The sequence below is a fragment of the Maylandia zebra genome, linkage group LG2, assembly GCF_041146795.1.
Source record: "Maylandia zebra isolate NMK-2024a linkage group LG2, Mzebra_GT3a, whole genome shotgun sequence".
NCBI lineage: Eukaryota > Metazoa > Chordata > Actinopteri > Cichliformes > Cichlidae > Maylandia > Maylandia zebra.
Window position 1 is genome coordinate 32,779,714 of NC_135168.1, and position 12,386 is coordinate 32,792,099.

General features: G+C 43.5%; 1 protein-coding gene across 1 annotated transcript in view; it reads left to right on the forward strand.

Moving 5' to 3' along the window:
* The window catches only part of si:ch211-26b3.4 (connector enhancer of kinase suppressor of ras 2), a 67,312-nt gene extending 55,430 nt beyond the window's left edge, over positions 1–11,882 (forward strand). The window contains exons 20-26 of the mRNA XM_012922452.4: positions 2,871–2,941; positions 3,051–3,151; positions 3,684–4,437; positions 7,133–7,395; positions 8,932–9,137; positions 10,188–10,233; positions 10,402–11,882. Coding sequence (XP_012777906.3) covers positions 2,871–2,941; positions 3,051–3,151; positions 3,684–4,437; positions 7,133–7,395; positions 8,932–9,137; positions 10,188–10,233; positions 10,402–10,416 — 1,456 coding nt within the window. The 3' untranslated portion in view covers positions 10,417–11,882. The remainder of the gene's footprint in view (positions 1–2,870; positions 2,942–3,050; positions 3,152–3,683; positions 4,438–7,132; positions 7,396–8,931; positions 9,138–10,187; positions 10,234–10,401) is intronic.
* Positions 11,883–12,386: the final 504 nt, after the last annotated feature.

The window sequence follows — 12,386 nt, forward strand, 5'->3', positions numbered from 1 at the left end:
TAGCATCTGCAGACTGAATGGGTGCTTTGCTCCGACAGATACTTGCTAATCAGTCTTAACATACTGTACAACTGTGCTATAAAAACAAATAAACTAGGATTTCATTTATACACACAAAAACACATAAAACACATTTTTTTAAATGGCGATTGAACATGCTATTAGCGCAGTTAACCATGTATAAAGCCATTATTTGTCACAAAATTAAAAAGCACAGGTCCAGTTCAGTGACCTTGCTACAGTGACACCTAGCAGCAAAATCAATAACTTTAGGTCATTTTTTCTGTAAATATTGAAAATAAAAGTGTATGGATATTTATTTACCTTTGAAGTAAGTAAGTACCTTTGAAGGCTGCGTCCTACAACGTGCGCAGCGCGGTCCGAAAGGCAAAGCGGAGCTACGGGGAAAAACTAGAGTCACAGCTACGACAGTGTGACTCTAGGAGCCTGTGGAAAGGACTGCGGACTATAACAGACTATAAACGACCAGCTTCTTCAATGATGAATGCAGATGCTTCACTGGCTGATGAGCTGAACACGTTTTATGCTCACTTCGACGCCGCAGCAATTAAAACAACAAACGGCTGCGCGCGCTCGGAGTGCACCAGTGAAGAAAATGCATTCGTCATCACAGAGCATGCCATGAGGAACACCTTCAGGAGGGTGAACACCAGGAAGGCAGCAGGACCAGATGCAATCCCTGGCCGGGTCCTTAAAGCCTGCGCTGATCAACTAGCGCCGGTGTTCACGGAGATCTTCAACCTCTCCCTGGCCCAAGCAATGGTTCCCACGTGCTTCAAACAGTCCATCATTGTCCCTGTTCCAAAGAAACAACAGCCCGCTTGCCACAATGACTACCGTCCAGTAGCACTGACTTCAATTGTGATGAAGTGTTTTGAAAGACTGATGAGAGATCACATCACTTCTTCACTTCCTGCCACCATCGATTCATTTCAGTTTGCTTACCGGACTAATCGTTCCACAGACGATGCCATATGTCACCTGCTCCACACATCCCTGAGTCACCTGGACACTGGCAGAGGGAATTATGTTAGGATGCTGTTCGTGGACTACAGTTCAGCATTCAACACAATAATTCCCTCTAAGCTTTTCACCAAGTTGACGGATCTAGGACTCAGCTCATCACTGTGTCAGTGGATCCTCAACTTCCTCACAGACAGACCCCAATCAGTGAGGGTGGGAAAACAAGTCTCCCCCTCCATCTCACTCAGCACTGGAGTGCCTCAGGGCTGTGTTTTAAGCCCCCTGCTGTACTCACTGTACACTTATGACTGTGTAGCCACATCAGACACCACCTCCATTGTCAAGTTTGCTGACGACACTGTTGTTGTGGGCCTGATCTCCGACAACATTGAGACGGCCTACCTGGAGGAGATTAGGAACCTGGAGACCTGGTGCCAGGAGAATAACCTCCTCCTAAACGTCAGCAAGACTAAGGAGCTGATCGTGGACTTGACTACAAAGCAGGCGAGGAATTACAAACCCCTCATCATCAGTGGCACACCAGTGGAGAGAGTGGACAGTTTCCGATATTTGGGTGTCCACATCACTCGGGACTTGTCATGGTCCTGTCACATCAACACCCTGGTTAAGAAAGCCCGTCAGCGTCTCTTCTTCCTCAGAAGACTTAGAGACTTCCATCTGCCACTGAAGGTGCTCAAGAACTTTTACTCCTGCACCATCGAGAGCGTCCTGCACATCTGCACCTGGTTTGGGAACAGCACCAAGCAGGACAGACGAGATCTGCAAAGGGTGGTGCGCTCGGCAGAACGCATCATTCAATCAGAGCTCCCTGACCTGCTGTCCGTCTACACCAAGTGGTGCAAGACCAAAGCTAGGAAGATTATGATGGACCTCTCCCATCCCAACAATGGACTCTTCTCACTGTTGAGGTCTGGGAAGCGCTTCCGCTCCCTTAAGGCCAAAACAGAGAGAATGAGGAGGAGCTTCTTCCCCCAGGCTATTTGGGTCCTGAACCAGGTGTAGGACTGGACTCTCCCAAACACGTCACTATAAGACTGGACTCTCACACACGTCACCACACGCACCACCACACATTTCCTATAATCCTATAATTTATAATCCTTATCTTTATAATCTCTTCTGCTATTTGCACATTCTTTACTGTAAATTCCTAAGTTAATTTGTAAATTTTTGTAGTAAACTGTAAATTATAAATATTGTAAAACTTTTCTTCTCTCATTTAATGGTCGGGCATTGTACAGCTACAAGCATTTCACCCCATGTCATACTGTGTATGGTTGTGTGTGTGTGTGACAAATAAAATTTGAATTTGAATTTGAAGTATGCCCCAAGTGGCCACTCCAGTAACTGCAGGGGTTGCTGCTTTTTTGTTCATGAGGGGTTTTTTTGTTTTTAATTTAAAAATGTAATGCGTGTGTCATTTCCTGTTGGAGGCCCTATTTACTGTAGTTTGCAAGAACAGGAAACCTGTCAAAGTCGGAGACTATTCTTAGTCACAACTTTATTATTAGGTGACTGTAGAGAGACACGGGACAAGGTGGGATCTGTTTGGAGACAGACAGGAGCGTGGAGGCAGACAGCATCGGAGACTCACTCTTCAGAGAGAATGGCTGTTTTTCTCTCTTGTCTTTCTCTATTTCTGCCTCCATCTCATTAATTATCTCAAAGCCTTTCTCCTCTCTTTGGGGGGGATAGAGTCAGTTAGACATCAGCTGTTAAGAGAAACAACTTAAATTATTTAGAGTGAAAGTTTTTTTATTCATCACCTACCATTTACCAAGTATAACCCATCCTTCCTTCTCATCATCTTGTCTAGACTTATTCTCATCTATCCTTTGATGCTTTGCTTCACTTGTTTCCTGTAGGTGGATGAACCGGCTGGGTCTAGCTGCTATTGGATACACACCAGATGATAAGGTGCCTCGCCCTGATGAAGGTGAGGTGGATGGGCTAGACAAGAAAGGATTCCCTCAAACTTTGTGTGTGTGTGTGTGTGTATAACTAGCACAATTTTGTATGTGCATGTGTATTTATCGTCACGTCAGACTATTGGAGTGAGAGCGATCAAGACGACGTTGACGGCTCGATGACACTCAAACAGGAGGGACCTTCATCATTCTGTGATACTTACCATCGCACACCATCGGTAAGTAACACACTCAACTACACTCCTTTGCAATGTTTCATTCTGATAGAATATTTGATTCTTAAAAGCCCCACAGTTTTCCGATCTGCGTAGACCAGAGCTCGGCATTAATAAAACATCAGAGTGTGAGCCTAACGGCTTCTGTAAGCAGCCAAGACCATCACTTCTCTGTGTTCTGCTGCCAGAACTTGTACTTAGTCTGACCTCTAGGTGGCGACATGCACATGCTCATTACATCACTGCTCTGATGTTACTCAGAGAATTAAAATCCAGTGGCACTGGTGTCATTAATATCTCAGCTGAGCCACACAATGCTCATGTCAGTCATTCGTAGATTACTCTTCAGCCATCTCATTGCTTTTTTATTCTCATCTTTTGCTCTCTTTCTTTCCTTCTCCTGTCCTCTCTCCACCCTTGCACACCTCCTCCTCCTCGTCTTGCGGGTCACTGTTTCCTTGTATCTGTGCTCACCTTTCACTCTTCACCACTTTCATCTATCCCTGCTCACTTCTCTTACTCTTGATCCGTTCAGGCTAACCTCCTCCACAGTTATGACCAGTTGCCCCGCTCAGTGAGCTCCATGAGCCTCATGCGCTCCACTCCATCCCCACTCCCCCCACCAATGAGTGCCTCCACCTCCCCCATTCCTCCACAGATGGTCTCTTCCACCTCCCCTCTCCCTCCGCAGGTTAATTCTTCTAGCCCCTTCCCGGAGCCTAAGCATGGTCGGCATTTCTCCAGCGAGTCCACACACTCCCACTCCTCTGCTGAGGACCAGCGTGGAGACAGCATGGGCATGGGAACTGGCACAGGCAGCACCAGTACCCACTCATCCGGCTGCCGCTCTTCCCATCGTGAACGACGCTCCTGGCAGGACCTCATTGAGACCCCTCTGACCAGCGCAGGGCTGCACTTCCTCCAGACAGCACCGGGGGAGAGTGAGTATGGCGGCTTAATGGGGAGCATGGCTGGAGAAATGGGGTTCTACGGAGGGCTGGGCAGACAGGGCATGTCCCCAGAGAGACGCAGGCAGGCCACGCTGCCCGTACGGAGACACCACGCCGCAGAGAGGGACAGAGAACGGGACGGGCCCTTCCCTCTGGAGCGGGGGCCGTACACACACAGCCACACACACAGGCGCTCCCACAAGCAGCGGAGCCAGAGTCTCCCCAGGAACAGGGACCCGATGCCAGGAAAGCTGCTGCACACCTCTGCTCACATGGAGGAGAGGAGTGAAGACGAGGAGGCAGAAGAGCAGGCTGCAGATATGCTTGAGGGTGAGGAGGGTAAGAAAGTTACAGGGTTAATATTTTCCTAGTGTTGTATACATTAGACAAAATATTAATGTCATGTATTTAAGTTAAAGTAAAAAAAAAAAAGCTCTTTATAACACAGCCCACGACTAAGACTAGAATTAAATGTAATTTCACTTTATGTTTTCTGAATAATACAGTCATATTTATCTAAAGTAATCGGGTAACAATTCAGCTATTTATAGCAACTATTCACAGGAAATAAAGAAGTAATGATGATAAAGAAATAACTATATTGTAAGGAACTTTTAGTGCATAACTTCTGAGTATTTTACAGGAATTGAGACACAAAATGATGTAAAATTGATCAAGTTTACAGTGTTGTTTTGTATATAACTATCCTCCCACCCATATCTATGTAGAGCCCAGGTCAAAATATGTAGTAAATATCAGCTCAGTCATTAACAATAAGAAGAATAAGAATAACTTTATTGATCCCAGAGGGAAATTAATATGTCTGGCTCAGATTAATTTACTGATTAGTATGCAATCACTGACTTTTCAGGCTTTAAAAAAGCCCAGTTTTCTAACAGTGTTCAATACAGTCAACTATGAAATTAATATAAGCTGTCATGTGTCATTTTTATTTTTATTTTTATTTTATTTTATTGCTATGTCTGGTTTTATTACTATGTGAATATTAGTATTGTACAGCACTTTGGTCTACCAGGTGTGTTTTTAAAGTGCTATATAAATAAACGATGATGATGATGTGATCATTGTCAGATACAAAAATGTAAAGAAATTCTGTAAATATTAGATAATAATATTTCTCTAATATTCCCATTTCTACTAAACAAACAAAAAATCTTTTAAACTTTAAAACTTAATTTAAACTTCTGCTTTGAATCTATGTAGAGCCCAGAACATAGTCTGCAGTGGTTCTAAGTGTATATACACCTATCATGGGCATGAATCTCATGGTTTTGGACTTTAAATGATTTCTTTAAACTCTTCTTTTTCCAGGATCAAATGATTGTACAGCAACATCTGTAGGGTCAAATAAATATGTACACCTCTCACTAATATTTGGGTAAATGTCCCTCACCGAGTTGCAGATGTTTTGGGAGCCATCGACGAGCTTCTGGCATAATCCTGGATGGATAGTTGACCCCTCTCTTTGGCACTAGGTTCATTTAAATTGGTTGGTTTCCAGGCACGGACTTGGCATTGACGCATTCTCCACAAATTTCCAATAGTGTTGAGTTCGGGGAAGACCGTTTCAGATGCTAAATGTTGGTCTGCTTTATCTATTCCAAACCAGTTTTAAAGTGTTTTCAGGATCATTGTTTCGTTTCTTTTCAGCCATATACCAACTGGTTTAAAGTGAATTGTTGCCAAATAGTAAAATATTTGTTTCATCTAAACATAAAACTTTTGCAACTTACTTCTACTTCTGCATGCACGTACATTTCACGCTTTGGAGACGAAAATGTGAAATGGAAACGGTGGACCGGCGCGTCTTTCACATTTTGCTGTGATATGGAGTTGAAACACATTTACTGAGAGATTTAAATGTGTGTATGTATAAGCTTGAGCCTGTGTGGATCAGAGAAAATCCTAAATAAATTCAAACTCGTGCACGAGTTCTTGTTTTTTTTATAGTCATCAAAGATGGATGCTGGAAAATAAAACAGTACAAAGAAATCATTAAAAGCCCTAAATGACCACGGTATTCATGCCCATGACGAGTGTTTGTAAACTTGTGGCCCAAACTGTACACAAGCCTTCCACTCTGTTGTCAATATTCATACCAGTGCGGCCTGTGGCGATGCCATGTGTAGTTAGATTTGTAGGAAGGTGCATGTTAGGTTATTTAAAAGGGTTTGCAGCAATGACATACAGATGCCTTCAGCCAAGGTTTAACATGAATGCATAAATCCACTGTAACCAAACAAAAGGTTCACTCTCCAAAAAGGGTACTACTATAAGTTTTATTTGTATTAAGGAGGTAGAGCTAACAAAAGAGCTTCCATAACAGTGAAAATTCCCAGTTTGATCCCAAAAGGAGACACAAATCCCTTTGGGGTTGCATCAGGAGGGCATCTGGTGTAAAAATCTGCTAAATCAGACACATGCAGCTACCAGCTGTTGTGACCCCTCATGAATAAGGGAGCAGCTGAAAGTAATAGTTTTTCCTTAAGCTGTTTTTGCAGATGCACTGCAGTCTTGAAATTTTGCAGGAACTCCCTCATACGAATACCTTTTGCACCAATATGCGAATAACACAGCTAATATTCCAGTACGTGCTAGCAGGTGGGCGTCACATGTGCGGCAATCTGCTCATTGTGTCCAGGCAGCTCTTGCCTAAACCACTGAGAATTCCCGGTTTTATGAATGCATCTAAATAGACTCTTTCCTGCTGTGTGACACATGTGAAACTATTTATACTGCTCTTAGTATTACTTGTGCCAGTGATCGGAGTTAACTAATTCTCTTTACTTCACCGTTTATTTATTTTGTAAAGACAAAACAGTGTCACATTAGTATAAAGGCATCCAAATCTAGACATGGGACAAAAACATTTCAGTTAACTTCTGAAAACCCCCCCAAAGAAAACAAGAATATCTCTGAGGAGCGTGGGATGACATGCAACTTTGTTTGCTAGGTTTTTTTCTAACTGTCAGTTGTACGTGATCGGTCTGTCTCTCACCGCTCGTCTCGTTAGATCTGCGGGAGCTGAGAGTGGAGAGCAGAGAGAGGAGGGTGTCGGAGGGACGGGAGCGGCGAGTTTCAGAGTGCCGCGAGCCCGAGCCGCTGGATGGGCTAGAGCAGCTCTATCGGGCCCTGGAGCAAGCCAACGTGACAGCTTTAGGAGACCCTAGACCATGTAGCAGGCAGGAGCTTCGACGCTGTTTCATCCAGAGAGCCAGGGACCCCCTGCTCAACGACAGGCTGCACCGGGTCCGAGCCCTCCGTAGCACCTTGAAGGTATCATTAACAACTTCTGTCACAAACGGAACAAAGATTTAACATGTTTTAAAACTTTCTAATACCCGTAAACCCATAACTCCCTTAGTTACGTGTCCCCTTAGTGTGTCATTTCATGGAAATGTTGCTGAAAAACAAACAATACTTCCCCTCCTTACATCATAAGTATGCTGTACCTTTCCTGGCGTATTATGGAATGGATTAATCTTGCCTTTTCACATCGTTATTTTTTAACGTCTTTATTTATTAATTGATGCACAACAACTTGATGAATTTTAAATAAAGATAGACCCAAAATAAGATGGCGCCTGTTAAAAGTCTGTGAAGGTTCTCAGTCATCCAGGTCGTCGTAGTCTAAGTAGCTTGGAAAGAAAAGCATCTGGACTTCTTTAAGTTGCTTGAAGACGTTTCACCTCTCATCCGAGAAGCTTCTTCAGTTCTAGGGTCAAATAGAGGAGAGTCCCAGATTTAAGCCCTGTGGGAGTGTCCCCCAAAGAGGGACAATGGACCCCCACGAGACAAGACTCGGCTGTCCATTTGCATCTAAAGGACAAAGGTCACTCTTTCGAGGATGACATTTTGGACAGAGACGACAGATGGTTTGAAAAAGGGACTGAAAGAATCAATTTATGTCCACTGTGATCGACCATCTTTGAACAGAAGGGGGGGTTTACGACACCAACTGTCTGCCATCTATAATCCAGTTCTGAGATCCCTTCCCAGACGCCTTAACGCCCACTCACATCCTGGGCCAGCTGACCTCAGGATATCACATGATAGGGTGGGGTTAGGTTTCACAATGAGCTCACCCGAAACCTTGGCTGCTTGTGACCCACACCCGTTTTCACACCTTGGCTCACGTGATTAGGTAGAGGATCATTAGGGGGTCCATTGTCGCTCTTGGGGGGGGGGGGGGAGACACTCCCACAGGGCTTAAATCTGTGACTTTCCAGCATTTGACCCTAGAACTGAAGAAGCTTCTATGCTTTGTGCTATGTGAATAAAACTGAATTGAATTGAATTGAAAAAAAAAGATGTAAAAAAGCAAGATTTCCCGACTTCATAATACGGCCCACACTCCGAAAAGTACAGCATACTTACGATGCAAGATGGGGAAATAATGTTTTTCTGTAAAATTACCATAGAATTACATACTTACACTATACTTAAAATTACAGTGTAAGTACAATTTTCTTGGCTGACATGTTACCCCTTTATTCTATCATTTATATTACGTTTATTCTAGTCCATATTTACAGATAAATATACAACAATTACATTATAGTTTCAACTGAAATACATTGAATTTCCATTTAACTCATTCACTGCCATTGACGTCTATAGCCGTCAATTGCAGTGAATGAGTCAATGGGTTTAACTCATTCACTGCCAATGGCTGGCAGTGAATGAGTTAATTACAGGGGAACTACATCCTTTATCACAGGGTGTATTATAAGTGTTACCAGGTTGTTGTTGGGTTTTTTTACACAAAAAAACAACGTGAGGATTTAATGCGGTAACGCTTTTCTCCTACAGGCCAAAGAGTCGGAGCTAGCAGTGATCTGTTCCCTCCTGGAGGACCCTGGCCTGTGCTCCCAAACCTTCAGAGAATGGAAGCAGTGGCACAGCGAGCTCTACTCAGACATCTGCCAGCTCAGCCCCGGCACCAACGGCCAGGATGACCTCTCCCCGCTGGCCGCACCTCTCATGACCCACACGCACTCCTTCATCGAGACCCACGTGTGAGAAAGAGACGAGAAGCGAAGGCTGAACTGACACGCACACGCAAACACACACACGCGCGCAGCAACACGGAGCTTTACATTAGCTAACCCTCTGTCCTGGTCACGACTCTGAGCATGCACACACACACACACACACACATTGTAAGATGTGTAAATATCATAGAGGGAACAGTCTGAGACCTGCGTGTATGAACTTTTGATAATCCCGAGGACCCCACAGGGTGCCAATTGCATGCCTGAACAGAAAGCATTAATCTTCCTTTGTCTATGGATCTCAGCATAAACGCCACACGCTTGTCAAGCAAAACGGGGGGAAAAAACAGACCTTTTAACACAAATTTTTTCTTTTATATTCTCTAGGTTTTGCTTTTGCTTTTTTTTCTGCTTTATTTTAGGGGTAAGGGGGAGCTATGTAGCAGCAATACAGAGGAAAACCCTTTTCACCACAACACTGTACTTTTGTACTGATGAACTTTGCACCCAGAGCCACCAGTTCTCCCCCTTTCTCTCTGTGTTTTTTTTCCTCTTGCGTATCTTTTTGAGTTACAGGGACCTCACTGTTATTTCAGGCTGATCTCACGGCACAGTGCGGGGAAAGTAAAGTGTGAAACTGTGAGAGGTAGCCAGCAATGTCGGTTTATCAGCGAGAACCCCTTTGCGCTGGCCGGATTCATGTGCTGAAGGAGGCTCCTCTGAACGAGTGCAGTTCTGTTGGCATCTTCTCTTCCTCTCGTTTCTCTCCATCACCTTCTCTTTTCTTAGCGACTTCTTTCTCTAGTCCTCAAAGACTTGTGTATATGTGTATACTGATGTAAATGTTTGCGTTCCACTACCACTGTGATAGGCTTCTAGAGGTAGCGGAGGGAAGACAGAGAGTATGTATTTGTGCGGGTGCAAAACAAGTTTATTATTATTACTTTTTTTTGGTTTCTTTCGTAGTTTTTTTTCCTTAAACCGTGAATGCAAGAGCTTAGAGAGTTCTTTTTCAGTCACTCACTACAACGAATGCACTTTCTATATCTCTATATCTCATCGGCTGCATCACAGGGTCTACGTGTCATCGGCCTCATTACCATTGCTGTTCAAATATCAGGTAAAAGCATTTGCCGTCTCATTTTCTAAAGATTTGTGTACAGTCTACAAATATATTTAAACATAGAAGACTATATAAAATCTATTTACGTTTTGTGTCATAGAAATAATGTAAAGTATGATGTATTCTATGCCAAGGTTCTGCAGTGTCCCCCTCTTCACTCTGTAGATGCAGGGTGTTTAGCAGTCGAACAAATAGGATGCGACCGACAGCCGTCGCTGATGGTCTTTACTGGTTTACATCATGGCTGACCATTCTCTGGGTGGTGCGTTGCTTGAGACAAAGGCCTGGGACTGATTTGAATGGACAGGGTAAAATACTGTGGATCATTTGTGTTCCTTTTTTTGTTCCTTCTCACAATTGCAAGGTAATTAGACTCGTAGCGCATGATAGATGCAAAAGTACCATCGAAGGATGACTTTTTCTTTATGTGCTCGTAGCTTTCAAGTCTTTGTTTTTCATTCTGCAGTGTTTAGAGACACGTACTGTACCATGAGAGTTAAGGGAGGTTTTTCCTTCTCCTTTAGCATCCAAGCAGCAGGTTATAATTTGATGTTTGGCTCACATAGAAGACCGACCTGCATCCTAAAGAAGCTTCTGACACCTCACTCCAAGTGACATCACTGCAGTTGCTTCCAAAGTGAAAGCTAATTTGACATTCCCTCTAAGCATATGGTTGATACTGGGCAGTCATAACCTCTGCACTAAACGGTCTGTAATGTCTGTGAAACCGGGATGAATCATTTCATCTGCAATATCAGGCCAAGGACTCAACGGTGCCCCCCAGCGTCGAGGACTCCGAGAGACACGTGTAGCACCTGCTGCATCCAGCACTGTCTGTACTTAGTCTTCATATTTTACTGTTGTTCTTCTTCATGAGTTTTCATCATGTCACACTGTAGTGAAATATCAAACGTGCCCCAGAGATATAGCTCATGTTATTTGCCTGTTATTTCTTTATTTTTGTTTTTTTTGCTAGTTTGTTTTTTAATGATTAATTTGAGAGTAACACAAAGAAACTCAATGATGCAAGCACTTTCCCTGTGCCTCCCAATCCTCTCTTTGGCAACGAAAGGACTGACTATTTCCACACACAGGCACGCACACACACACACACACACAGACACACACGCGCAGCTGTAGAAGAGTTACAATACAGTTTTAGTCTGCAGACCTCTCTCTGTTTGTCATCTGTAGTGTTGGTCTTCTTTCTCCAACTGCTGCTCTGACATACTGTAGATTAAAGGAGTTCTGAGAGTTTTCATTTGTAGGCACCGACTGTGTTATTCCTCCCGAATCTTTTTGTGTGTGTAAACCTGCAGAAACAGGCCGAAAAGGGAGATTCCACTGTGTGTTCTTTCAGGGGTGTACACCTCATGGTACATTGCACAGGTGTGTAAGATGTAAGTTGCACTGCGACATTAAAAAAAAGGAACATATTGCTCTTTTTCAAGGATAATATTAGCTTACTGTTATTCTGTACATTAAAATGACTAAAGACGATATTAAAAAAGAAAGAAAATTACATTTATTCTTCCTAAAGTAGCCTTTTTTGGTTTCATATATATGAATATATATTACAGAAAATACAGATTGTAAACCTAAGTTGTTAAACTTTGACTTCAATAAACTGAATCCTCTGCACTATGGCCGGTTAATGTGTGCCTTTCCTCTGATTTATTGGAAGAGTTTTGCTGTGTCTTCTAGTTAATAACAGTTTCAAGTTAAGGGCAGGAAGCCCTACAGCATGCTGTGCAACTCGTGCCATCCATCTATCCATCATATCTTTTTCAGTTTACAATGTGGTGGGCAAAAGCTTTGTTTCCAGGCTGTCACTTGGCTTCACTCTCTGCACTCTTTTAAAGACAATCTTTATTCTGGATTCATCTCTTGGGGATCTATAGCCTTGCCGGGCGATTGTGGCTCAAGAGTTGGGAGTTCACCTTGTAATCGGAAGGTTGCCGGTTCGAGCCCTGGCTTGGACAGTCTCGGTTGTTGTGTCCTTGGGCAAGACACTTCACCCGTTACCTACCAGTTTCCGGCAGCCTCACCTCTGTCAGTGCGCCCCAGGGTGGCTGTGGCTACAATGTAGCTTGCAATCACGTGTGTGTGAATGGGTGGATGACTGGATGTGTAAAGCGCTTTGGGGTCCT